This window comes from Pseudopodoces humilis, chromosome 24 (assembly GCF_049639895.1).
Source record: "Pseudopodoces humilis isolate 2021_Gansu_Grassland_sample_001 chromosome 24, ASM4963989v1, whole genome shotgun sequence".
Classification (NCBI taxonomy): Eukaryota; Metazoa; Chordata; class Aves; order Passeriformes; family Paridae; genus Pseudopodoces; species Pseudopodoces humilis.
Window position 1 is genome coordinate 781518 of NC_142223.1, and position 25184 is coordinate 806701.

Sequence of the window (25184 nt, forward strand, 5' to 3'; positions counted from 1 at the left end):
GCGCCCCGCCCGGTGCCCCGGGCACGGCCCCGCTGCCCTTTTGGGGCCGGACGAGCCCATTTCGGGCAAAATTCCCTTTCCTGGAGCTGAGGGGCAGCCGCACCTGCGCTTCCAACACCTGCGGCCCCAAAAAGCGGGGAGGGGATGCTCCCGCACCTCTCCTCAACCCAAAAAGCGGGGATTTTGCCCCAAAAAGCGGGGTTTTTTTGCCCCAAAAAGCAGGTATTTTTGCCCCACAAAGCGAGTTTTTTTTTTGCCCCAAAAAGCAGGTATTTTTGCCCCACAAAGCGTTTTTTCTTGCCCCAAAAGCGGGGTTTTTTTTTACCCCAAAAGCGGGTTTGTTTTTTTTTTGCCCCAAAAGCGGGTTTATTTTTTCCCCACAAAGCGGGTTTTTTTTTTTGCCCCGAAAAGAGGTTTTTTTTTCCCCAAAAGCGGGTTTCTGACCCCATTCCCAGCCCCGTTCCGCCGGGCCGTGTCCCTGCTGATATTCCCGGACCCCGAGGAGCGACACCAAAGCCGGGCCGCGCGTGACCCGGCGGGGAGGGGGTTTGCGAACAGCTGCAGGGACAAAGGGCTCTCCCACGCGCGGCCGGGCATTTTAATTAAATTTAATTAAAACAAAGGCGATTAAAGCCGCCGGGGGTCCGCTGTCCCCAGCGCAGGTGACATCCCCCCGGTGGCAGCGCCCCGGGAGCCGGGGCGAGCGCCCGCCCTGCAGCTCCAGCCCTGCCCGGAGGAAGAATTCCAGCGCATCGTCACAAAGAAAACCTTTCAGCAGGAGGAGAAATGGAACCCGGCCGTGCCCGGCGCTGGCTCGGGGCCAGCTCGGCTCGGGTGTCGCGGTGGATATTTCCCAGCGGGGGCCGGACGGTGACCGCCACCCCCACGTCCCTTTGTGCCGCCCGGAGCCCCAACCCCTCCCCGGAGCCCCGAACATCCCGTGGGTGCCGCGGGCCGCTTCCCCCGCTCCCAGCGCCGGCCCGGAGGTGGGATTAGGCCGGGCTTTGGCTGATCCCCTCCCAGCAGCCCGGCTTTATAAATCCCCCGCGGCCGCCGGGCGCGGCACCCGAGGGTGTCCGGGGTGGCGGCGATGGCGCAGCAGCGCCGTGTCCAGCTGTCCACGCAGCGCCCGGGCAGCACCGTGTGCGTGCTGGGCACCGAGCTGGCCCTGGACGTGTGCGGGTGAGCGAGGGCACAAATCCGCTTTTCCCCCTTGATCCCATCAGGCGAGAGCCCGAAAATAGCGCGCGCTGGGGCGGGGGCGGGGCTGCTGCTCCAGGGGCTTTTCCCAGGGGATGCGGCCCCGGGAGGGGTGAGGGATGGCACTGCCGGTGAGCCTTCCCAGTGTCCCTTCCCAGTGTCGCTTCCTCCTGTCCCTTCCCCCTGTCCCTTCCCAGTGTCCCTTCCCCCTGTCCCTTCCTCCTGTCCCTTCCCAGTGTCCCTTCCCAGTGTCCCTTCCCCCGTCCCTTCACTGGGATGATATTCCCAGGGTCCATCTCAGTGTTCATCTCCTCTGTCCATCCCTCTGTCCATCCCCTCTGTCCATCCCTCTGTCCATCCCCTCTGTCCATCCCTCTGTCCATCCCTCTGCCCATCCCCTCTGTCCATCCCTCTCTCCATCCCTCTGTCCATCCCTATGTCCATCCCTCTGCCCATCCCCTCTGTCCATCCCTCTGTCCATCCCTCTGTCCATCCCCTCTGTCCATCCCCTCTGCCCATCCCCTCTGTCCATCCCTCTGTCCATCCCCTCTGTCCATCCCCTCTGCCCATCCCCTCTGTCCATCCTCTCTGTCCACCCCTCTGTCCCTCACAGCCTCTCCGAACACCCCCACAGCAGCGGGACCGCCGCATTCCCAGCGGGATTTTGCCACTTTTGGGGCGCCACCAGCCCTTTTTGGGATTTCCACGCTGCGCTCCGCATCCCGGCGGGATTTGGAAAACCTTTCCCACTGCCGGGGGGAGGCGGAGAGCGAAGCCCCGGCCCGGGCGGCCCCTCCGGGCTCCGGAGCCGCTGCCCAAATCCCGGATTCTCTTCCCAAATCCCGGATTCTCTTCCCAAATCCCGGATTCTCTGCCCCGGCTCCGTCCCCAGTCCCGGCGCTCCGGGTTTTTGTTCCCCGAGCGGCGCTCGGGGTTCATTCCCCGTCCTCTCCCGCTGCTCCAGGCTGGGATTTTCCCCCTTTCCAGGGCAGGGATCCGCGTTTCCTTCTCCCGGCTGCGCTCCGGGCCCATCGCCCGCAGCCCCGGGCGGGGCGGGACGGGCTCGGGCCTGCGCTGCGCCGCTCGGGAAATGCCGATTTTGGGGAGATCCACGCCCCAAATCCCCCCCGGGCAGCTCCGGGATCGATGGGAGCGCGGCCGGGTCCCGTCCCCGCTGCCCTCGGGAGGTTCGCGGATTTTATTCCAAGATTTGGGGCGTTTTGGGGGGATTCCCGCAGTTATTTTTGTGGGATTTATTCCCCTTTATTCCCCTTTTTTTCCCCCTTTCCCATGGCGGGATATCCCCCAATTTGCGGGATATTGGGGGGATTCCCGCCGTTATTTTGGTGGGATTTATTCCCCTTTTTTCCCCTTTCCCATGGCGGGATATCCCCCGATTTGGGGCGTTTCGGGGGGATTCCCGCGGTTATTTTTGTGGGATTTATTCCCCTCTGTTCCGTTTATTCCCAGGCGCGCTTTGCACCTGGAATACCCCCGGATTTGGGGTTTTTGAGGAATTCCCGCCGTGCGTTTGGAGCCGCCGCCTTTCCCAGCCTCGGGCGGGATTTGCTTTAATCCCTTTCGGGGATTTGTCGGAATTGCCTTTTCCAGGAGCGGCTGCCCGCACGTTTTGGGGGATTTGCCGCATATCCAGGGAATTGCCGCAATTCCAGACTGCGGGATTCGCTGCGGGCTGTGACACTTCGCTCCCCACTGAAGGATTTATCCCAATCTCATCCCGCAGCACCTCCTGCAGTTGCATTTCTCGGGATTAATTCCATTTTCCAGGACCTTTTCCTGTTCTAAATTTCAGGGTTTGCTCCACATTGAAGGATTTATCCCAATTTCATAGCTCAGCCCTTGTTGAAATCACATTTTCCAGGAATATTTAATTTTCCCAGGACTCATCCATATTCCAAGCCCCAGGATTCATTCCCCGTTGAAGGATTTACCCCAATTCCACATTGCAGCCGTCGTTGAAATTGCATTTTCTGGGAATATTTGCGTTTCCCGGGAATATTCGTGTTTCCCCGGAATACTTGCATTTCCCAGGAATATTTGTGTTTCCCGGTAATATTTGCGGGAATATTGGCAATATTTTCCCAGCAATATTCACATTTCCCAGGAATATTCATGTTTCCTGGGAATATTGGCGTTTCCCTGGAATATTGGCGTTTCCCTGGAATATTGGCATTTCCCGGGAATATTCACATTTCTCAGGAATATTCATGTTTCCTGGGAATATTCGCGTTTCCCTGGAATGTTTGCATTTCCCGGGAATATTCACATTTCCCGGGAATGTTTGCATTTCCCGGAAATATTCACATTTCCTAGGAATATTCGTGTTTCCCGGGAAGATTCACGTTTCCTGGGAATATTTGCATTTCCTGGGAATATTCCTGTTTCCCAGCAACGTTCCCGTTTCCCAGGAATATTGGCGTTTCCTCGGAATATTCGCATTTCCCAGGAATATTTGCATTTCCTGGCAATCCTCGCGTTTCCTGGGAACATTCGCATTTCCGGGAATACTTGCGTTTCCCGGGAATATTTGATCTTCCCAGCAATACTTGCATTTCCCGGGAATATTCCCGTTTCCCAGCAACATTCCCTTTTCCCGGGAATATTTGAGTTTCCCTGGAATATTTGCGTTTCCCGGGAGTTTTCGCTGGAATATTGGCAATATTTGAGTTTCCCGGCAATATTCCCGTCTCCCGGTACTGTTGGCGTTTCCCGGGAATTTTCGCGTTTCCCGCTAACATTCCCGTTCCCGCGGCTGTTCCAGCTCGGCTCCGCGGGGCGCGGCGGCGTTCCAGGCTCAGGCCACGCCGGGGGTGAAGCTGTGGGTGCTGCGCGAGGCCAGGAGCGTCAAGCTGCCCTCGAGCGTGGGGCGCTGGCCCCTGGCCCCCCGCCCCGAGCTGCTGCTGGCCATGGACGCGCCCAGCAAGGACGTGGGCGACGAGAAGGTGGGACACGGATCCTGGCGGATCCCGGGATTACCGCTGGATTCCGGGATTTCCGCTGGGGGCTGGGATTCCTGCTGGATCCCGGGATTCCCAATGGGTCCTGGGATTGCCAATGAGTCCTGGGATTACCGCTGGGGGCTGGGATTCCTGCTGGATCCCGGGATTCCCAATGGGATTCCTGCTGGGTGTTGAGATTCCTGCTGGGTGTTGGGATTCCTGCTGGATCCCGGGATTCCTGCTGGATCACGGGATTCCCGATGGGTGTTGGGATTCCTGCTGGGTGTTGGGATTCCTGCTGGATCCCAGCATTCCCAATAGGTGCCAAGATGGATGCTGGGATTCCCCCTGGATCCCAGGATTCCTGCTGGGTGTTGGGATTCCTGCTGGGTGTTGGGATTCCTGCTGGGTGTTGGGATTCCTGCTGGGTGTTGGGATTCCCATTGGATCCTGGGATTCCTGTTAGGTGTTGGGATTCCCATTGGATCCCAGGATTCCCACTGGGTGTTGGGATTCCTGCTGGGTGTTTGGATTCCTGCTGGATGTTGGGATTCCCGTTGGATCCCGGGATTCCTGCTGGGTGTTGGGACTCCCGTTGGATCCCGGGATCCTGCCCGGCTGGCTCGGTGCCTCGTTGCAGGTCAGGATTTCCTATTTCCGCGAGGCCGGCGGGGTTCCCGTGGGCCGGGCCGTGCTCTACCTCACCTGCGTGGGTAAGGGGGAACAGCCCCAAAGCCCCGTTCCCAAAACACCATTCCCGGGATTTCCCCCTTTTCCCATCTCATTCCTGTTCCCGCAGAGGTGTCGCTGGACGCTGACGTCAACCGCAGCGGGGCCGTCAGCCGGACACTGCTGGACAAGGTATCCTGAGGGGCCGGGAAGCAGCCTGGGATTGGGAATGCCTGGCTGACCCCCAGATCCCAATGGGATTGGGAATTCCCGGTGACCCCCAGATCCCAATGGGATTGGGAATTCCTGGTGACCTCCAGACCCCAATGGGATTGGGAATTCCTGGCTGACCCCCAGATCCCAATGGGATTGGGAATTCCCGGTGACCCCCAGATCCCAATGGGATTGGGAATTCCTGGCTGACCCCCAGATCCCAATGGGATTGGGAATTCCTGGTGACCTCCAGACCCCAATGGGATTGGGAATTCCTGGCTGAGTTCCCTGACCCCGATGGGATTGGAAATTCCTGGCTGAACCTCAGATCCTGATGGGATTGGGATTCCTGGTTTACCCCCAGATCCCAATGGGATTGGGAATTCCCAGGTGACCCCCAGATCCCAACGGGATTGGGAATTCCCTGTGACCCCAAGCCGCTCCGTGTCCCCCAGGCCAGCTGGACGTGGGGGCCCGAGGGCCACGGGGCCGTGCTGCTCGTGAACTGCGACCGCGACGACGCCGGCGCCGAGGGCCTGGACAACGAGGACAGCGCCGTGCGCTCCTACAACGGTCCCGCACGGCCCCGAGCCCCAGACTCCCACTTTTCCCTCCATTTTCCCACCTTCCCGCCATTTCCCCACCTTTCCCGCCATTTCCCCACCTTTCCCGCCATTTTCCCACCTTCTCCTCCATTTTCTCTTCCTTCCACAGCCCAAACCCCACATTTTCCCACTTTTCCCCTCAATTCTCCCTTTCCACCACAGCCCAGAATCCCCAATTTTCCCTCCCTTTCCCCCGAGTTTTCCCCCTTTTCCCTCAGTTTTCCCACTTTCCCCTCAATTTTCTCTTCCCACCCCAGCCCAGAAATCTCAATTTCCCCACTTTCCCCTCAATTCTCTCCCGCTTTCCCCTGAGTTTTCCCTTTTTTTCCCCACAGCCCAGAACCCCCGATTTTCCCACTTTCCCCGCGGTCTTCCCGCTTTTCCCCAGGTTTTTCCCGGTTTTCCCTGAGTGGTTCCCGTCTCCCCAGACCTGCGGGACATGTCGCAGCTGGTGCTGCGGACGCGCGGGCCCCGCGCCATCTTCGCCGGCCACCGCCTGCTGCTCCACGTCGACTTCGGCGACGCCGACAAAATCCGGGTTTTCTACGGCGGCGGTGAGCGCCTGGATTTGGGGGATTTGGGGGATTTGGGGGATTTTGGGGGATTTTGGGGAACAGACCCCCCTGGATCACTGGGATCAACCCCAAATCCTTGCACTGCTCCCCCAGCATCCCACGGCGGGATTGGGCTGATCCACGCGGGGTTTGATCCGGGCGGGGTGAGATCCGCGGGTTTTGGGGTGGATTTAGGGACAAAGCGGGAGCACTGTGGGAATGGGGGTGGATTTGGGAATTCTCTGGGAATGGGGCTGGGTTTTGGGACCACTGTGGGGATGGGGGTGGATTTTGGGAATTCTCTGGGAATGGGGCTGGGTTTTGGGAACACCCGGAGAATGGGGCTGGGTTTTGGGATTGCTGTGGGAATGGGGCTGGATTTTAGGAACACTGGGGTGTGGGGCTGGGTTTTGGGTTTGAGGTTTCCGTGTCCTGCAGACAGTGCGGAGCTGGAGAAGTTCCGGCACGTTCTGGGGGGCTCCAAGCTGGCCTACACCGTGCGGCTGAGCCGGCACTGCCACGAGAGCGTCTTCTACGTGGAGGGCCTGGCCTTCCCCGACGTGGCCTTCTCCGGCCTCGTGTCCCTGCACGTCACCCTGCTCGAGAGCCCCGAAAAGGTCCGGCCAGGGCGTGTGGGAGGGTGGCACAGCGGGGACAGATCCCAAACTCCATCCCCACCATCCCAGGAGGGTGGCACAGCGGGGACAGATCCCAAACTCCATCCTGACCATCCCAGGAGGGTCTGGGACAGCGGGGACAGATCCCAAACTCCATCCCCACCATCCCAGGAGGGTGGCACAGCGGGGACAGATCCCAAACTCCATCCCCACCATCCCAGGGCCTCCTGGAGTGGCCGATCTTCACGGACTCCGTGGTTTTCCGCGTGGCTCCCTGGATCATGACCCCCAACACGGCAGCACCGCTGGAGGTCTTTGTCTGCAGGTGGGTGCCGGCTGCTCCCACCCTGCCCGCCTCCGGATCCGCTCCCAAATCCCGATTTTCCCGTTTTTTCCCCCAGCGTGGACAACAACGAGGGGTTCGTGGCGGCCGTGGGAGCGCTGGCCGAGAGGGCGCAGTGCCCGCTGACCGTGTGCCCGGCACCGCAGAACCGCCAGGACCGCTGGATCCAGGTGGGAGCGCGGCGTGCCCGGCCCCTCCGCGCCGCGGCAGCGCCGGGGGCATTCCCAAAATTCTCCGTGCCTTCTCCAGGATGAGATGGAGTTCGGCTACGTCCAAGCCCCTCACAAGACCTTCCCTGTGGTCTTCGACTCGCCCAGGGATCTCGGCCTGAAGGATTTTCCCATCAGGAGCATCCTGGTATCCAGCCCCTTCCTCCTGCCTTGCCCAGCTTGGCAACCCCCTGAAAACTGGGATAAACCCCTTTAAAAACTGGGATAAATCCCTTTAAAAACTGGGATAAACCCCTTTAAAAACTGGGAAAAAAACCCTTTAAAAACTGGGAAAAAAACCCTTTAAAAACTGGGATAAACCCCTTTAAAAACTGGGATAAACCCCTTTAAAAACTGGGATAAACCCCTTTAAAAACTGGGATAAATCCTTTTAAAAACTGGGATAAACCCCTTTATTTCCCGCATTTTCAGGGTGGGAAGCTCCAGCACAAGATTTGGGGGTGCAGTGCTTTGGTGCCAACAGCTGCATTTTTTAACCGTTTTCTCCCATTTTTCCCCCACACCCAGGGCCCCGATTTTGGCTACGTGGCCCGGCAGGCTCCGGAGGGCGCTTCCAGCCTGGATTCCTTCGGGAATTTGGAGGTGAGCCCTCCCGTGACGGTGGCGGGCAAGGAGTACCCCTTGGGGCGCATCCTGATGGGCAGCAGCTTCCCCAGGTGAGCCGGCAGCGGGAGAACCCCAAAGGAAAAGGATTTCCCGGCCGGGTTTGGGGTCGGCTCCGAGTGGGGTGTCCCAACCGGCCGGCGCTCCCCCAGGCTGGGCGGCCGCAGGATGGCCAAGGCTGTGCGGGATTTCCTGCTGGCCCAGAAGGTCCAGGCGCCCGTGGAGCTCTTCTCGGACTGGCTCCACGTCGGGCACGTGGATGAGTTCCTGAGCTTCGTCCCCGCGCCCGACCGGAAGGTGAGGAATCCCGGGATGGGGAAAAAGTGGGATGAGACCCTCGGAGCCTTCCCCGACCTCCTCCTCCTCCTCCTTCTGGCCCGCAGGGATTCCGGCTGCTCCTGGCCAGCCCCAGCGCCTGTTACCAGCTGCTCAAGGAGAAGCAGGAGGAGGGGTTCGGAGAGGCTGCCATGTTCCAGGGTAGGGGGGGACGGGAAAAGGGGCTCCGAGCGTCCGTTTTCCCTTTTTCCTGCAAAACGCGGTGGGGAAGGTGGCCGGACCCTGAAAGCCGGCTGGGAACTGGGGGCAGAACGGAGCAGAATGAATGAATGAATGAATTCACAACACGGATCGCGTTCCCGGAGCTCTGGGGTCACAGCAGGGGTCTCATCCCGGCCAAGCTGGGCAGAATTCCAGCCCGGCTCCCTCTGGGCAGGGCTGGACAGGGACGGGGTGCCCAAGCCGACCATCAACGAGATCCTGGCTAACGAGGAGCTCCGCAAGTTCAACGAGTACGCCCAGGTGAGGGCAGGGAGCAGGAGGCTCTGATCCATCGCTCCCTCCGTGTCCTTCTGTCCCCTTGTCCCTCTTTCCTCCCCTCCAGACATCCTCCATCACCACCCCCACTTCATCCATCTCCCCATCACTCTGTCCCTCTGTCCTTCCCTCTGTCCAGCCTTCCGTCCATCCACGGATCCATCCATCCATCATCCATCCATCCATCATCCATCCATCCATCCATCATCCATCATCCATCATCCATCCATCCATCATCCATCATCCATCCATCCATCATCCATCCATCATCCATCCATCCATCCATCATCCATCATCCATCCATCATCCATCCATCCATCCATCCATCCATCCATCCATCCATCCATCCATCCATCATCCATCCATCCATCCATCCATCCATCCATCCATCATCCATCCATCCATCATCCATCCATCATCCATCCATCCATCCATCCATCCATCCATCCATCCATCATCCATCATCCATCATCCATCATCCATCCATCCATCCATCATCCATCCATCATCCATCCATCATCCATCCATCCATCATCCATCCATCCATCATCCATCCATCATCCATCCATCATCCATCCATCATCCATCCATCATCCATCCATCATCCATCCATCCATCCATCCATCCATCATCCATCATCCATCCATCCATCCATCCATCCATCCATCATCCATCCATCCATCCATCATCCATCCATCCATCCATCCATCCATCCATCATCCATCATCCATCATCCATCCATCCATCCATCATCCATCCATCCATCCATCATCCATCATCCATCCATCCATCATCCATCCATCCATCATCCATCATCCATCCATCCATCCATCCATCCATCCATCATCCATCCATCCATCATCCATCCATCATCCATCCATCATCCATCCATCCATCCATCATCCATCCATCATCCATCCATCATCCATCCATCCATCCATCATCCATCCATCCATCCATCATCCATCCATCCATCCATCCATCCATCCATCATCCATCCATCCATCCATCATCCATCCATCCATCCATCCATCATCCATCCATCCATCATCCATCATCCATCCATCCATCATCCATCCATCATCCCTCCATGGATCCCTCCCTCCCTCTGTCCACCCCTCTCTCCAGCCCATCCAGGCTCCCATCCCTCTCTCCCTTTCCCTCTCCCTGTCCCTCCATCTCCCCTTCCCATTGTCCATCTCCTGACGCTCCGTCCCTCCCGGCTCCCAGAGCTGCATCAGCTGGAACCGGGATGTCCTGAAGCGCTCGCTGGGCCTGGCCGAGCCGGACATCCTGGACATCCCACAGCTCTTCCAGGGCGATGCCGCATCCGGAGCCCAGGCTTTCTTCCCGGACATGGTAACGGCACCCCCGACCTCCCTGGGATGGGATCGGGGACAGGATTGTGGCTGGGATGGGATCGGGGCTTGGATTGGGGCTGGGATAAGGGCCAGGATGGGATGGGAGCTGGGATGGGATAGGGGTTGGGATGTCCCCAGGGTGAGATTTGGGCTGGGATTTCCCTGGGATGGGATCGGGGCTGGGATGGGATCAGGGGTGGGATTTCCCTGAATGGGATCAGGGCTGGGATTGCAGCAGGGATTTCCCTGGATGGGATTGGGGACAGGATTTCCTGGGCTGGGATGTCCCTGGGATTTCCCCAGGATGGGATCAGGGCTGGGATTCCCCGGGATGGGATGCGGGCCGGGATTCCCTGGGATGGGATTGGGGCTGGGATTTCCCTGGATGGGATTGGAGCTGGGATTCCCCAGGATGGGATCAAGGCTGGGATTCTCTAGGATGGGATCAGGGCTGCGATTCCCCCAGATGAGATCAGGGCCGGGATTCCCCAGGATGGGCTCGGGGCCGGGATGGGATCCCACTGGAATCTCGGCGCTGCAGGTGAACATGCTGGTGCTGGGCCGGCACCTGGGCATCCCCAAGCCCTTCGGGCCCGTGGTGGGCGGGCGCTGCTGCCTGGAGCAGCGCGTGCGGGAGCTGCTGGAGCCGCTGGGCCTCTCCTGCACCTTCATCGACGACTTCTTCTCCTACCACGTGCTGGCCGGGGACGTGCACTGCGGCACCAACGTGCGCCGCAAGCCCTTCGCCTTCAAGTGGTGGCACGTGGTGCCCTGAGCTGCCCGCGTCCCCTCCGCGTCCCCTCCGGTTCCTTCCGTGTCCCCTCCGCGTCTTCTCTGTCCCCACTCCGTGTCCCTCTTGCTCCCTTCTGTGTCACTCCTGTGTCCTCTCCGTGTCCCTTCTGTGTTCCTTCCATGTCCCCCCCATGTCCCCTCTGTGTCCCTCCATGTCCCCCCGGTCCCCCCGTGTCCCCTCCATGTCCCCCCCATGTCCTCTGTGTGTCCCCTCTGTCCTCACCTCCATGTCCCCTCTGTCCTCTTGTGTCCTCCCTGTGTCCCCCCATGTCCCCCCCATGTCCTCTGTGTGTCCCGTCCATGTCCCATCTGTCCCCACCTCCGTGTCCCCCGTCCCCATGTCCTCCCCGTGTCCCCCTATGTCCCCTCTGTGTCCCCTCTGTCCCCACCTCCGTGTCCCCCCATGTCCCCCCCATGTCCCCCCCGTGTCCCTCCCATGTCGCCTCCATGTCCCCCGTGTCCCCCCTGTGTCCCCCGTGTCCCCTCCATGTCCCCCCCCATGTCCTCTCTGTGTCCTCCCCATGTCCCTCCATGTCCCCCCAGTGTCCCCCTGTGTCCCCCCCGTGTCCCCTCCATGTCCCCCCTGTGTCCCCCGTGTCCCCTCCATGTCCTCCCTGTGTCCCGTGTGTCCCCTCCATGTCCCCCCCGTGTCCCCCGTGTCCCCTCCATGTCCCCCCTGTGTCCCCCGTGTCCCCTCCATGTCCTCCCTGTGTCCCCCCCGTGTCCCCAGTCCTGCCCCGTCCCTCCCAAGTGCCTTTGGGGTCAGGAACAAATCCAGGCTGCGGCTCCGGGGTCTCTCCCGGCACTGGGAGAACGCTGGACTGGTTAAACTGGTGGGGAGCGGGAGCCGCTGTCCCGTGGAACCAGGGAACAACAACAAAAAAAAATTAAAAAAAATAAATCTTCAGTATTGAAAAACGAAGAAACCGGGACTTTAAAAGGCCAAAAATCAGAATTTTTGAATCTCAGACCGACGGAAGCGGATGGAATTCCTCGGGAATGGCCCCTCGGGAATGACCCCCACCCTTCCCCGAGCCGGGAATTCCTCGGGAATGTGGGAACGCCCCCACCCCCACCCCACCCCCCCCCCGAGGCTTTTTTTGGGGTTTTGGTGATTCCCCACCCCGAAATCCTAAATATTGCTCCAAAAACGGGATTTTGGGATTTTCCAGCCGGGACCTCCCCTCTCCAACCCCTCTGGAAAACAACCCCGATCCCAAAAATAAACCAAATTGACCAAAACCCTTTTTTCTTTTTGTTTGTTTTACTGCAAACTCCCCGAGCGCCGCCCCGGGGGAGATGGGAAGGAGCAAAAAATCCATGGAAAAATCCAGGAGAATCCCTAAAAACGGCCCGAAGGGAGCGGGAATGGCGCGGGGCAGAGCCGGGCTCTGCTCCTGAAGGCACCTCGAGATTCCAGCACAGTGACCTGGCACGGAGGGAATCGGGAATCGGGAATGGGGAAGGAGGGAATGCGGGAATTCCCGCTGATCCCGGGCCAAACCATCCGCCAGAAGGGGAAAAAGAAAAATCCCAAATTCCCGGGAAAAGGAATTCCTTTGGGACTCCCCTCGTGATCCCTGAGATGTCCCCGGGGTGGGCGAGGGCGGGGAGGGGAGCCCGGGAATGCTGCTGGGATGGGATCCGGGAATGCTGCTGGGATGGGATCCGGGAATGCTGCTGGGATGGGATCCGGGAATTCTGCTAGGATGGGATCCGGGAATGCTGCTGGGATGGGATCCGGGAATGCTGCTGGGATGGGATCCGGGATCCCCGCGGATGGTGGAGGGTGGGAGGGGGGGAAATCCCGAAAACTGTAGCACCCAAAGTAGGGAAAACCAGCAAAAAAACGGGAATGTCGGGGGAGAAAATGGGAATGTCGGGGGAAAACCAGGCGTTGGCAGCTGCTCTTTATGGATCCCGAATCCCTAAAGGGATCCCAAGCCGGGATCAGATCCCCGAAGTGATCCCGAGCCGGCAGCCGTGGGGATTCGGGGCCGGAAAAACGGGAAACAGTAAAAAAAAAGCTCCGGAAAAACACAAATAAAATAAAAATAATTGGAGGCCAGAGGCCAGAAAAGCCGGGGCGGGAAGGTCCGGCTGCGGCTGGGAATTCCAAAAGCCGGGAATGGGGGTGGGAATGACCCCCCCGTGGGGGGCTGGCAGTGCGGGAAGGGGGAAGGGCGGGCGGGATGGAGAAGCGGGATCGGGATCGGGATCGGGATCGGGATCGGGGCCCCTCAGAGGGTGCGGGGGTTGTACTCCGGGAGCTTCCGCAGCTTCTCCTGCTCCGCCTCCGACTCGTCCCGGGCGATCACCAGAGAGTGGGAATAGCCCATGGCCACCTGGAACGGGAATGGGAATGGGAATGGGAAAGGGAAAAGGAATGGGAAAGGGAATAGCCCATGGAACTGGGAATGGGCCAGCTGAGAATGGGAATGGCCACCGGGAATGGGAATGGGAAAGGGAAAGGGAAAGGGAAAGGGAAAGGGAAAGGGAAAGGGAAAGGGAAAGGGCAGCTGGGAATAGCCCATGGCCACCTGGAATGGGAATGGGAAAGGGAATAGCCCATGGAACTGGGAATGGGCCAGCTGAGAATAGGAATGGCCACCTGGAATGGGAATGGGCAGCTGGGAATGGGAATAGCCCACGGAACTGGGAATGGGGAAGGGAACAGCCCACGGAACTGGGAATGGGGAAGCTGGGAATGGGAACAGCCCAGAGAACTGGGAATGGGAATGGGAACAGCCCACGGAACTGGGAACGGGAACAGCCCGCGGAACTGGGAATGGGAATGGGAACAGCCCAGAGAACTGGGAATGGGAATGGGAACAGCCCGCAGAACTGGGAATGGGAACAGCCCACGGAACTGGGAATGGGAATGGGAACAGCCCGCGGAACTGGGAATGGGAACAGCCCGCGGAACTGGGAATGGCCCCGTGGGTGTGATGAGCCCGGCCTCAGTTTCCCCGTTTGTTTAGGGAGGGGCCCCAGGCGCCCCCTCCCTCACCCGGTGGCTGCCACGGGCTGGGTAAAGCCTCAGCCCCACCCCGGATCATTCCAGGGGTCCAGGACCCCCTCCCCAACCCCCCCGGATCATTCCAGGGGTCCAGGACCCCCTCCCCAGCCCGAGCCCCCCGCTCCGGGGTCCCCCCACCTGCTCGGTGTAGATCCCATCCAGGGTTTTCACCTCCTGCGCTGCCGTGGACGATTTGGGTTTGTGGTCCCCGTAGCCCTGTGGGAGCAGGGGCGGTCAGTGGGGCCACAGGGGCCAGGCCTTGGGGGGTTTGGGGTGTGCCCTCGGGGTTCCCAGGGGTGTTTGGGGTTCCCAGGGGTGTTTGGGGTGTGCCCTCGGGGTTCCCAGGGGGATTTAGGGTCGGTACCAGCTGCCCGCAGGTGGGTGAGGGCCCTCAGCTGATGGTGGGTTTGGGGTGCCAATTTGGGGTTCTCAGGGGGATTTGGGGCTCCCAGGGGGTTTTGAGGTGTCAGTTCAGGGCTCCCAGGGGTGTTTGGGGTTCCCAGGGGTGTTTGGGACTCCCAGGGGTATTTGGGGTGTCCCTTTGGGGCTCCCAGGGGTATTTGGGGTGTCCCTTTGGGGTTCCCAAGGGGATTTGAGGTTCCCAGGGGTGTTTGGGGTTCCCAGGGGTGTTTGGGGTGTCCCTTTGGGGTTCCCAGGGGTGTTTGGGGTTCCCAGGGGTGTTTGGGGTTCCCAGGGGTGTTTGGGGTGTCCCTTTGGGGTTCCCAGGGGTGTTTGGGGTTCCCAGGGGTGTTTGGGGTGTCCCTTTGGGGTTCCCAGGGGTGTTTGGGGTTCCCAGGGGTGTTTGGGGTTCCCAGCGGTGTTTGGGGTGTCCCTCTGGGGTCGGTACCAGCTCCCCGAAGGTGGGTGAGGGTCCCCAGCTGATGGTGCTCTCGTCGGCCGCCACGATGACGGAGCTCTTCCTGCGGGGGAGGTGAGCCCTGAGCGCCCGCCCGCCCCCGATCCCGGGAAAGGGGATTTGGGAATTCCCCCGGAGCCGCGCTCACCCGCAGGCCAGGCTGCGGATCTTCCAGCCGCAGAGATCCTGCACGGCTTTGGGATACATGGTGGATTCCCGGGAAGTGTTGGTGGCGCCCCAGAAGAACAATCCGCCTGCAAGGGAACCCGTCAGGGCACGGATCCCCCCGGAATTCCCAAATCCTGGGAATCCCACCCGTCAGGTTATGGATCCCCCCAGAATTCCCAAATCCTGGCATTCCTGGGATCCCACCTGTCATGGCACGGATCCCCCCGAATTCCCAAATCCTGGGAATCCCACCTGTCAGGGCATAGATCCTGGAATTCCCAAACTGTGGGAATCCCACCTGTCACGGCATGGATCCCCCCAGAATTCCCAAATCCTGGCATTCCTGGGATCCCGTCTGTCAGGGCACGAATCCCCCCAGAATTCCCAAATCCCGGCATTCCCACCTGACAGGACACAAATCCCCCCAGAATTCCCAAATCCCAGATCCCAAATTCCCACCTTTCAGGGCACAAATCCCCCCAGAACTCCCAAATCCCGGCATTCCCACCTGTCAGGGCACAAATGCTCCCAGAATTCCCAAATCCCAGATCCCGAATTCCCACCTGTCCCGCTGCCCTACCCCCGGCGTTCCCGGCGTTCCCCACCTGTCTCGCTGACGGCGAAGGAGCAGGTGTATCCCGCGTAGATCTGGGAAGCGCCGCGTCCCGGGAAGTCGAAGAGCTTCACCAGCCGCGGAACCATCTCGTCCTTCTGCTCGGCGTGGCCCAGGCGCCCGTAGCCGCCGAAGCCCCAGGAGAAGACGCGTTTCTGGGAATCCAGCACCAGCTGGGAGCGACAGGGAGCGGGGATCAGGGATCCCAAAAACCCCAGGGAAAGACTGCCCCCATTCCTGTTCCCATTCCTGATCCCGTTCCCATTCCCCTTCCTGCTTTGTCCATGTCTGTACGGTGTGGTTGGCTCCGCAGGCCACGTCCCGCCCCCATTCCCATTCCCATTCCTGTTCCCATTCCCATTCCCATATTCCCATTCCCAATCCCAATCCATACAGTGTGGTTGGCTCCGCAGGCCACATCCCGTCCCCATTCCCATATTCCCATATTCCGATTCCCATTCCCAATCCCAATCCATACAGTGTGGTTGGCTCCGCAGGCCATGCCCCACCCCCATTCCCATTCCCGTTCCCATTCCCACATTCCCATTCCCACATTCCCATTCCCATTCGCGATCCCGATCCGTACGGTGTGGTTGGCTCCACAGGCCACGTCCTGCCCCCAATTCCCATTCCCACATTCCCATTCCCACATTCCCATTCCCATTCCCAATCCCGATCCATACGGTGTGGTTGGCTCCGCAGGCCACGTCCCATTCCCATTCCCACATTCCCATTCCCATTCCCGATCCGTACAGTGTGGTTGGCTCCGCAGGCCACATCCCGGACCCATTCCCATATTCCCATTCCCACATTCCCGGTGCCATTCCCAGTTTCCCGGTGTCCGTATGCTGTGGTTGGCTCCACAGGCCACATCCTGCCCCCATTCCCATTCCCACATTCCCATTCCCAGTTTCCCAGTGTCCATACGGTGTGGTTTGCTCTGCAGACCATGTCCCGCCCCCATTCCCACATTCCCATTCCCATTCGCGATCCCGATCCGTACGGTGTGGTTGGCTCCGCAGACCACATCCCGCCCCCATTCCCGTTCCCATTCCCACATTCCCGGTGGCATTCCCAGTTTCCCGGTGTCCGTACGGTGTGGTTGGCTCCGCAGACCATGTCCCGCCCCCATTCCCACATTCCCATTCCCATTCCCGATCCGTACGGTGTGGTTGGCTCCGCAGGCCACGTCCCGCCCCCATTCCCGTTCCCATTCCCACATTCCCGGTGCCATTCCCAGTTTCCCGGTGTCCGTACGGTGTGGTTGGCTCCGCAGGCCACGTCCCGGACCACCACGTTGGGCACGGGCAGCACCTGCCCGTCCTTGGTGCGCTCCACGAAGAGCGCCAGGCGCCGCGGCAGCAGCTCGCAGTCGTACTCGATGCGCTGCGCCCGCGCGATGAACTTCCCGTCGGAATTGTGCCCTGCAGCGCCGGGACAAGGCGGAGACACCGCATTCCGGACCGCCCCCGATCCCATGGGATCATCCTGAAATGCCCTGATCCCATGGGATCATCTTGAACTGCCCCGATCCCATGGGATCATCCTGAAATGCCCTGATCCTGCAGGATCATCCTGAACTGTCCCGATCCTGTGGGATCATCCTGAACTGCCCTGATCCCGTGGGATCGTCCTGAACTGTCCCGATCCCATGGGATCATCCTGAACTGCCCTGATCCCGTGGGATCGTCCTGAACTGTCCCGATCCTGTGGGATCATCCTGAACTGCCCTGATCCCGTGGGATCGTCCTGAACTGTCCCGATCCCATGGGATCATCCTGAACTGCCCTGATCCCGTGGGATCGTCCTGAACTGTCCCGATCCCATGGGATCATCCTGAACTGCCCCGATCCCATGGGATCATCCTGAACTGCCCTGATCCCGCGGGATCATCCCGAACCATCCCTTTCCCACAGGATGATCCCGAACTTCCCCGATCCCATGGGATGATCCCAAATCCCGTACCCAGCTGTCCATACTCCGGTCACCCAAGGAGTACACAGAGTACATCCATGGGGTTATCCCACGGGATTATCCCGGCTTTCCGTACCCAGCTGCCCGTACTCCGGACACCCGAAGGAGTACAGGTTCCCCTTGCAGTCCATCACCATGCTGAACTCGGCACCGCAGCCCAGCTTGCAGATCGGCTGCCCGTTGTACAGGATCTGGGAAAAACCGGGAATCGGGATCAGGAAAACCGGGAAGGAGGGGAAACGGGATGGGGAACGCGGGAAAAAGCGGGATCAGAAAAAAAACGCGGGGGAAAAGGGAAAAACGGGGATCGGAAGCGCAGGAGAAGCTGGGAAAACGGGATCAGGAGAGGCAGGAAAAAGGGAAAAATGGGGAGTTTCCATGGGAAATCCCCGGTCTGCAGGAAAAATGGGATCAAGGAGATGGGAAGAGCGGGTAAAAAGAAAGACACGGGAAAAGCAGGAAAAACAGGATCCAGAAACAGAGGAGAATGGAAAAAAAAGGGGAATTTCCATGGGAAATCCCCGATCTGCAGGAAAAGCCGGAAAACCAGAATCCAAAAAAATATTTGGGAAACAGGGGAAAAAAAGCTGAATTTCCATCAGAATATCCCCCAACAACTCAACTTCCAAATCCCGGTCTTTCCTTTCCCCGCCGCAGCCGGGAGCGGCTCCCGGCTGAGATCCCGAGGGGGTTTTCCCGGGAATATTTCGCGGGACGCCCCCAGATGGGTGGATTTGGCCGGGAATGCCGGGAATTTGGGATCCGTACCTGGGTGGGGCTGGGCACGGCGTCCGTCTGGTTCCCCAGCCCCAGCTGGCCCAGCTTGTTCTCCCCGAAGGCGAACACGGAGCCGCTCTCTGCGGGAACAGCGGGATCGGGGGGAAAAGCGGGATCTTGGGAATGCTCTCCCAGAATCCGGGGGATAAGGGGTTGGGTTTTGGGATAAAGGTGCAGGTTTTGGGGCATTTCCCAGGATTTTGGGCATAGGGTCAGACTGGGTGCAGTTTTCCCGGGATTTGGCGCACTTTCCCTGAGATCCGGGCTGTTTGCTGGGATTCAGTGAAGTTTTCCCAGGATTGGGGCAGTTCCCGGGATGGGGCATTTCCCAGGCCGGGGCCATTCCCAGGCCATTCCCAGACCGTTTCCAGGTCATTCCCAGACCATTTCCACACCATTCCCAGACCATTCCCAGACCATTCCCACACCATTCCCACACCATTCCCACACCATTCCCACACCATTCCCACACCATTCCCACACCATTCCCACACCATTCCCACACCATTCCCAGGCCGTTCCCAGGCCGTTCCCAGGCCATTCCCAAGCCATTCCCAGACCATTCCCAAGCCATTCCCACACCATTCCCACACCATTCCCACACCATTCCCAGACCATTCCCACACCATTCCCAGACCATTCCCACACCATTCCCACACCATTCCCACACCATTCCCAGACCATTCCCACACCATTCCCACACCATTCCCAGGCCGTTCCCAGGCCGTTCCCAGGCCATTCCCAAGCCATTCCCAGACCATTCCCAAGCCATTCCCACACCATTCCCACACCATTCCCACACCATTCCCAGACCATTCCCAAGCCATTCCCACACCATTCCCAAGCCATTCCCACACCATTCCCACACCATTCCCAAGCCATTCCCACACCATTCCCAGGCCATTCCCACACCATTCCCACACCATTCCCACACCATTCCCACACCATTCCCACACCATTCCCAGACCGTTCCCGGGCCGTACCGGTCAGTGCCAGGGTGTGATTCCGGCCGCAGGCGGCCGCCACGATGGCCTCGCTGCCCAGGGCCTCGATCGGCCGCGGCGCCTCCACGCGTTTGGTGTCGCCGTGGCCCAGCTGCCCCTTCTCGTTCCGGCCTGCGGGAAAATCCCACATTCCCATGGGAAAACCTGGGATGCGGCTCCCAGCCCCGCCCCTGGCTGCTCCTTCCCTACTCCCGAATTTCCCCGGAGGGCGTTCCCGCTCATCCCTGGGAATGAATCCCGATTACGGGGACCCCAATCCCTTTTCCCTCCAGGATGAGCCCTTCCCAGCTCCCTTGGGAATTCTCCAGCCCCTTCCCAGCTCCCTTGGGAATTCTCCAGCCCCTTCCCAGCTCCCTTGGGAATTCTCCGGCCCCTTCCCAGCTCCCTCAGGAATCCCACATTCCCAGGGGAAGTTTATGGGCTGAATCCCGCATTCCCAGGGAGGTTTCCGGCATCCCAGATTCCCAGGGGAGGTTCATGGGATCAATCCCGCGTTCCTGGGGAGCTTTCTAGAATCCCGTTTTCCCCTATTCCCTCATTCCCAGGGAGATCTCTGGGATCCCACATTCCCGTATTCCCGCATTCCCAGGGCAGTCTCTGCACTCCATCCCTCATTCCCGGAGAGGTCTCTGTGCTCCATCCCTCATTCCCAGGGCAGGTCTCTGGGATCAATCCCGCATTCCCAGAGAGGTCTCTGGGATCCCACATTCCCGTATTCCCACATTCCCAGGGAGGATTCCACACTCTATCCCACATTCCCAGGGAGGATTCCACACTCTATCCCACATTCCCATGAGGTCTCCGCGCTCCATCCCGCATTCCCAGGGAGGATTCCGCGCTCCATCCCGCGATCCCAGGGAGGTTTCCGCACTCCATCCCGCGTTCCCAGGGAGGATTCCACACTCCATCCCGCATTCCCAGGGAGGATTCCGCGCTCCATCCCTCATTCCCATGAGGTCTCCGCGCTCCATCCCGCATTCCCAGGGAGGATTCCGCGCTCCATCCCGCATTCCCAGGGAGGATTCCGCGCTCCATCCCTCATTCCCATGAGGTCTCCGCGCTCCATCCCACATTCCCAGGGAGGATTCTGCGCTCCATCCCACGTTCCCAGGGAGGATTCCACACTCCATCCCGCGTTCCCAGGGAGGATTCCGCGCTCCATCCCGCGTTCCCAGGGAGGATTCTGCGCTCCATCCCGCGTTCCCAGGGAGGATTCTGCGCTCCATCCCGCGTTCCCAGGGAGGATTCCGCGCTCCATCCCACATTCCCAGGGAGGTTTCCGCGCTCCATCCCGCATTCCCAGGGAGGATTCCACACTCCATCCCGCGTTCCCGGCTCACCCCAGCTCCAGAGGCGGCCCTCGGCGGTGATGAGCAGGCTGTGCGCGGCGCAGGGCCCCGACACCACCGAGCGCACCCGCAGCGTGCCCAGGCTGCCGTAGCGGTGCGGCCCCCACAGGTTCTGACCCAGGTTCCGGTACGCCGCTGGAAAAGCGGGAATGCGGCCGTCACAGCGGGAAACGGCCCCGGGAAACCCGGGAAAATCGTCCGGGAAAATTGTCAAGGAAATCCGGGAAAACAGCCCCAGGAAACCCGGGGAAATTGCCCAGGCAATCTGGGAAAACAGCCCCAGGAAATCCGGGAAAACAGCCCTGGGAAAATCCGGGAAAATCGCCCAGGAAATCCAGGAAAACAGCCCCGGGAAACCCGGGAAAATCGCCCAGGAAATCCGGGAAAACAACCCCAGGAAATCCAGGAAAACAGCCCCGGGAAACCCGGGAAAATCGCCCAGGAAATCCAGGAAAACAGCCCCGGGAAACCCAGGAAAATCGCCCAGGAAATCCGGGAAAATCCCAGAAAATTGTCGAAAAAAATCGTCCAGGAAAATCCAGGAAATTATCTAATTGACCTCAAATACCAATTAATCCCAGCAATTAAGGAGCCCCTGCCCCGCTACATTCGCTGATTACTAATTAATACAAATTAATTGATCATCTGTTAACAAGGCCCTACCGTGCCCCAAACCATTCATTAATTAATAACAGATAATTAATCAGCCATTAATAAGCCCTTACTCTGTCCCAATGCATTCATCGATTACTAATTAATATCAATTAATCCCAGCCATTAACCAGCCCCTCCCCTGCCCCGAGGCGTTCATTAATTACTAATTAATGAACACCCATCCACTGAGGAGCCCCGTGGCCGCCCCGGGGGCTCATTAATGACCAATTAACCCAAATTAACGCCTACCCTGCTGCTTGGGCACCTCCTTGCGGCCGATCAGGTCCCAGTTGGTGGCACCGAAGATCAGGAGCTGCCCCCGGCTCTTGGAGCCCTCGAGCTTCTGTGGGACCCAGGGGACACTCAGGGACAGCCAGGGGACACTCGGGGACACTTGGGGACACTCAGGGACACTTGGGGACACTCAGGGGACACTTGGGGACACTCGGGGACACGGGGACAGCCAGGGGACACTCAGGGGACACTCGGGGACACTCAGGGACACTTGGGGACACTCAGGGACAGCCAGGGGACACTTGGGGACACTCAGGGGACACTCAGGGACACTCGGGGACACAGGGACAGCCAGGGGACACTCAGGGGACACTCGGGGACACTCAGGGGACACTCGGGGACACTCAGGGGACACTCAGGGACAGCCAGGGACACTTGGGGACACTCAGGGACATGGGGACACTCAGGGGACACTCAGGGACATGGGGACACTCAGGGGACACTCGGGGATGCGGGGACAGCCAGGGGACACTCAGGGACACTCAGGGACACTCAGGGACAGCCAGGGACACTTGGGGACACTCAGGGGACACTCAGGGACACTCGGGGACACTCAGGGACATGGGGACACTCAGGGGACACTCAGGGGACACTTGGGGACACTCAGGGACAGCCAGGGGACACTTGGGGACACTTGGGAACACTTGGGGACATTCAGGGACATGGGGACACCCATGGACACTCAGACGAACAGGGACACCCAGGGACATTTGGGGACACCCAGGGCACACTCAGGGACACCTGGGGACACTCAGGGGACACCCAGGGGACACCCCAGGACATGGGGACACCCAAGGGACGCTCAGGGGACACCCAGGGACACTCAGGGACTGCCAGGGACACTTGGGGACACCCAGGGCACACTCAGGGACACCTGGGGACACTCAGGGGACACCCAGGGACACTCAGGGCACGGCGGGTGCAGGGGCACACTCGGGGCATTATGGACAACAGGGCACACTCGGGGCACACTTGTGGGGCACACTCAGAGCTCAGTGTGCAATGGGGCACACTCGGGGGGCACTTGGGGGGCACTCGGGGCACACTCGGGGATCACTCAGGGCACACTCGGGGCACACTCAGAGCTCGGTGTGTAACGGGGCACACTCGGGGCACACTCGGGGATCACTCGGGGCACACTCAGAGCTGAGTGTGCAATGGGGCACACTCGGGGCACACTCGGGGCACACTCAGGCGGTTCCCGGGGTGCCCTCCCCGCTCTCACGATGCGCTCCTTGCTGTGCTCGGGCTCGCAGATCACCGCGCTCTGCCCTCGGGCTCCGCCGCCTCCGGGCCCCGCCGCCGCCGCCGCCGCCGCCGCCGCCGCCCCGGGCCTGCCGGGCCTGGGGCTCCCGGGGCTCCCGGCCCCCCGCCCCCGCTCCCGGGGCGCCTCCTCCTCGCTGCTGCCGCCGCTGCTGCCGCCGCCGCCGGGCCGGGGCCGCCGCCGCCCGCCGCCCGCAGCGCCCGCGCCCGCCGCGTCCCAGGGCGGCCCCGCCGCCTTCCTGCGGGGCATGGCTGCGGGACACGGTCACCGACGGCACCGGGGAGGGACAGCGGGGAGGGACAGCGGGGACAGCGGGGAGGGACGGCGGGGGCAGCAGGAGAGATAGCCGGGGACAGTGGGGGGACAGGAGGGACAGCCAGGGATAGCCAGGGACAGTGGGGACAGGGGTGACACGAGGGACAGGAGGGACAAGAGAGACAGGGGGACAGGGGGCACAGCCAAGGACAGATACCCAGGGACAGGGGTGACAGGAGGGACAGGGGGGACAGGACAGGAGGGACAGGGGGGACAGTGGGGGGACAGGAATGGGACAGACAGGAATAGCCAGGGACAGACACTCAGGGACAAGGGTGACAGGGGGGACAGGAGGGACAGTGGGGGGACAGAAGGGACAGCAGGGACAGGGGGACAGGGGGCACACCGGGACACGCCTGAGGGACACAGGGAGGGAAACGGGGACAGGGAGGGACCCGCTGTGGGAGAGGGGCGCGGAGGGGATGAGAGGGGACACGGGGTGAGGGGACACGGGGGGGACATTTGGGACACGGGGTGAGGGGACATTGGGGATTTGGGGGACATTTGGGGACACGGGGAGGGACACGAGGGGGGATGGGATGGGAGGGAGGAAGGGGAGACCCCCGCGAGTGGGACATGGAGGGGATGGGGGGGGACAAGGGGAGATGGGGACAGAGTGGAGCCCCGGTGAGGGGGACACGGGGGGGGACATGGGGGGACAGGGGGACACGGGGGGAGGGGACAGGGGGGACCCCAGGGCTGGGGGGGAGAGGAGGGGGCTGGGAAGGGGCTCTGGAAAAGGGGGCTGGAAAAGGGGGCTGGAAAAGGGGGTTCGGCGGGGGGTGCTGAGGGGGTCCCGGGGGGCTGCAAAGGGGGGGTCGCGGGGAGATTTGGCCTTTGGGGGGGGGTCCCGGTGTTTTTGGGGTGCTGGGGGGGTTCCCAAAGAGGATCGGAGCAGGCCAAGGGCCCGAGACAAAGGGGGACCCCCGGGGGCTTTGGGGCCCCCCATCCCCACCCCAAAGCCCAAACCCCAAAGCGGCGCCGCTCCCGCTGCATTTTGGGGTGGGGGCGACTCCTGAGCGAACCCCCCGGGCTCTCCCCCGTGTCCATCCCTCCCCCCCCGGCATTCCCAGATTTCCCTGGAACAATGGGATCTCTGTCTGCCCCCCTCGCACCACGTGGATCCGCCTCGCCGCTTTTTCTTTTTTTTTCCCCCTTATTTTCCTTTTTTCCCCCCACCCCCCCCCCCCCAATTTTTTCCCGTCCCCTCTCCTCCCGCCGCCCCCCTTCCCAAAATCGCCCCCAGCCGATCCCAAAATCCCAAACCTGTTTTTAGGGAGAGAGCTGCCGCACGCAGCCAGCGCCGCGCGGCCTCCGGGGGCGGCTCCGGCTGCAGGAAAAGGAAAAAGGGAAAAAAAAAAAAACAACACACACACACAAAAAAAAATCAAACCGGAATTTGGGGTTTTTCTCTCGCTTTTCCCCCTTCCCTCCTCCTCCGCGATTTTTTTGGGGGTTTTTTTTTTGTTTGTTTGTTTGTTTGTTTTCCTTTCTCCCTCCCGTTTTGGTTGTTTTTTTTCTTTTTTTCTTTTTTTCCCGATTTTTTGGGGTTTTTTTTTCCCCCCCCTCCGGTTTTCCCTGGAATCCCACGCACCCGATCCCTGGAGCCGGGAATGCGGGACAATACAAAACAGATCCACGCGGAGCGGCCGGGAGCAGCGCGAGCTCCATCCACAGGGCTGGAAGACTCCGGGAATTCCCTCCGGATCCCGGGAATTCCCTCGGATCCCGGAGCAGCGGCCGGAGGGTTTTGGGATGAGGGGAGCCGGGATCTGCGGGTTTCTTGGGAAGGGAATCCGGGATTTATTTCTTGGGAAGAGGAATCCGGGAATTTCTTGGGAAGGAGGATCCGGGATTTGGGGGTTCGGGGTTTTTTTGGGAAGAGGAATCCGGGATCTGCGGGTTTCTTGGGAAGGGGAATCAGGGATTTGGGGATT

The 25184-nt window shown here is 60.4% G+C and overlaps 2 protein-coding genes across 2 annotated transcripts; one reads left to right on the forward strand and one right to left on the reverse strand.

Moving 5' to 3' along the window:
- The first annotated feature begins 1069 nt into the window (after positions 1-1069).
- LOC102099349 (protein-arginine deiminase type-3) lies at positions 1070-11136 on the forward strand. The gene is made up of 16 exons (XM_005528244.2): positions 1070-1182; positions 3983-4163; positions 4801-4873; positions 4960-5021; positions 5498-5615; positions 6076-6201; positions 6640-6818; positions 7040-7143; positions 7220-7331; positions 7411-7518; positions 7899-8047; positions 8147-8291; positions 8378-8471; positions 8707-8792; positions 10038-10166; positions 10710-11136. The coding sequence occupies exons 1-16, from the start codon at positions 1091-1093 to the stop codon at positions 10941-10943; spliced, it is 1992 nt and encodes a 663-aa protein (XP_005528301.1). The 5' UTR covers positions 1070-1090; the 3' UTR covers positions 10944-11136.
- Positions 11137-13054: 1918 nt separating this feature from the next.
- RCC2 (regulator of chromosome condensation 2) lies at positions 13055-23181 on the reverse strand. The gene is made up of 12 exons (XM_088066520.1): positions 22894-23181; positions 21624-21717; positions 20712-20855; positions 19351-19482; positions 18359-18447; positions 17667-17781; positions 16874-17040; positions 15609-15789; positions 14984-15089; positions 14827-14899; positions 14118-14195; positions 13055-13305 (listed from the first exon to the last, which is right to left on the reverse strand). The coding sequence occupies exons 1-12, from the start codon at positions 23179-23181 to the stop codon at positions 13201-13203; spliced, it is 1572 nt and encodes a 523-aa protein (XP_087922646.1). The 3' UTR covers positions 13055-13200.
- Positions 23182-25184: the final 2003 nt, after the last annotated feature.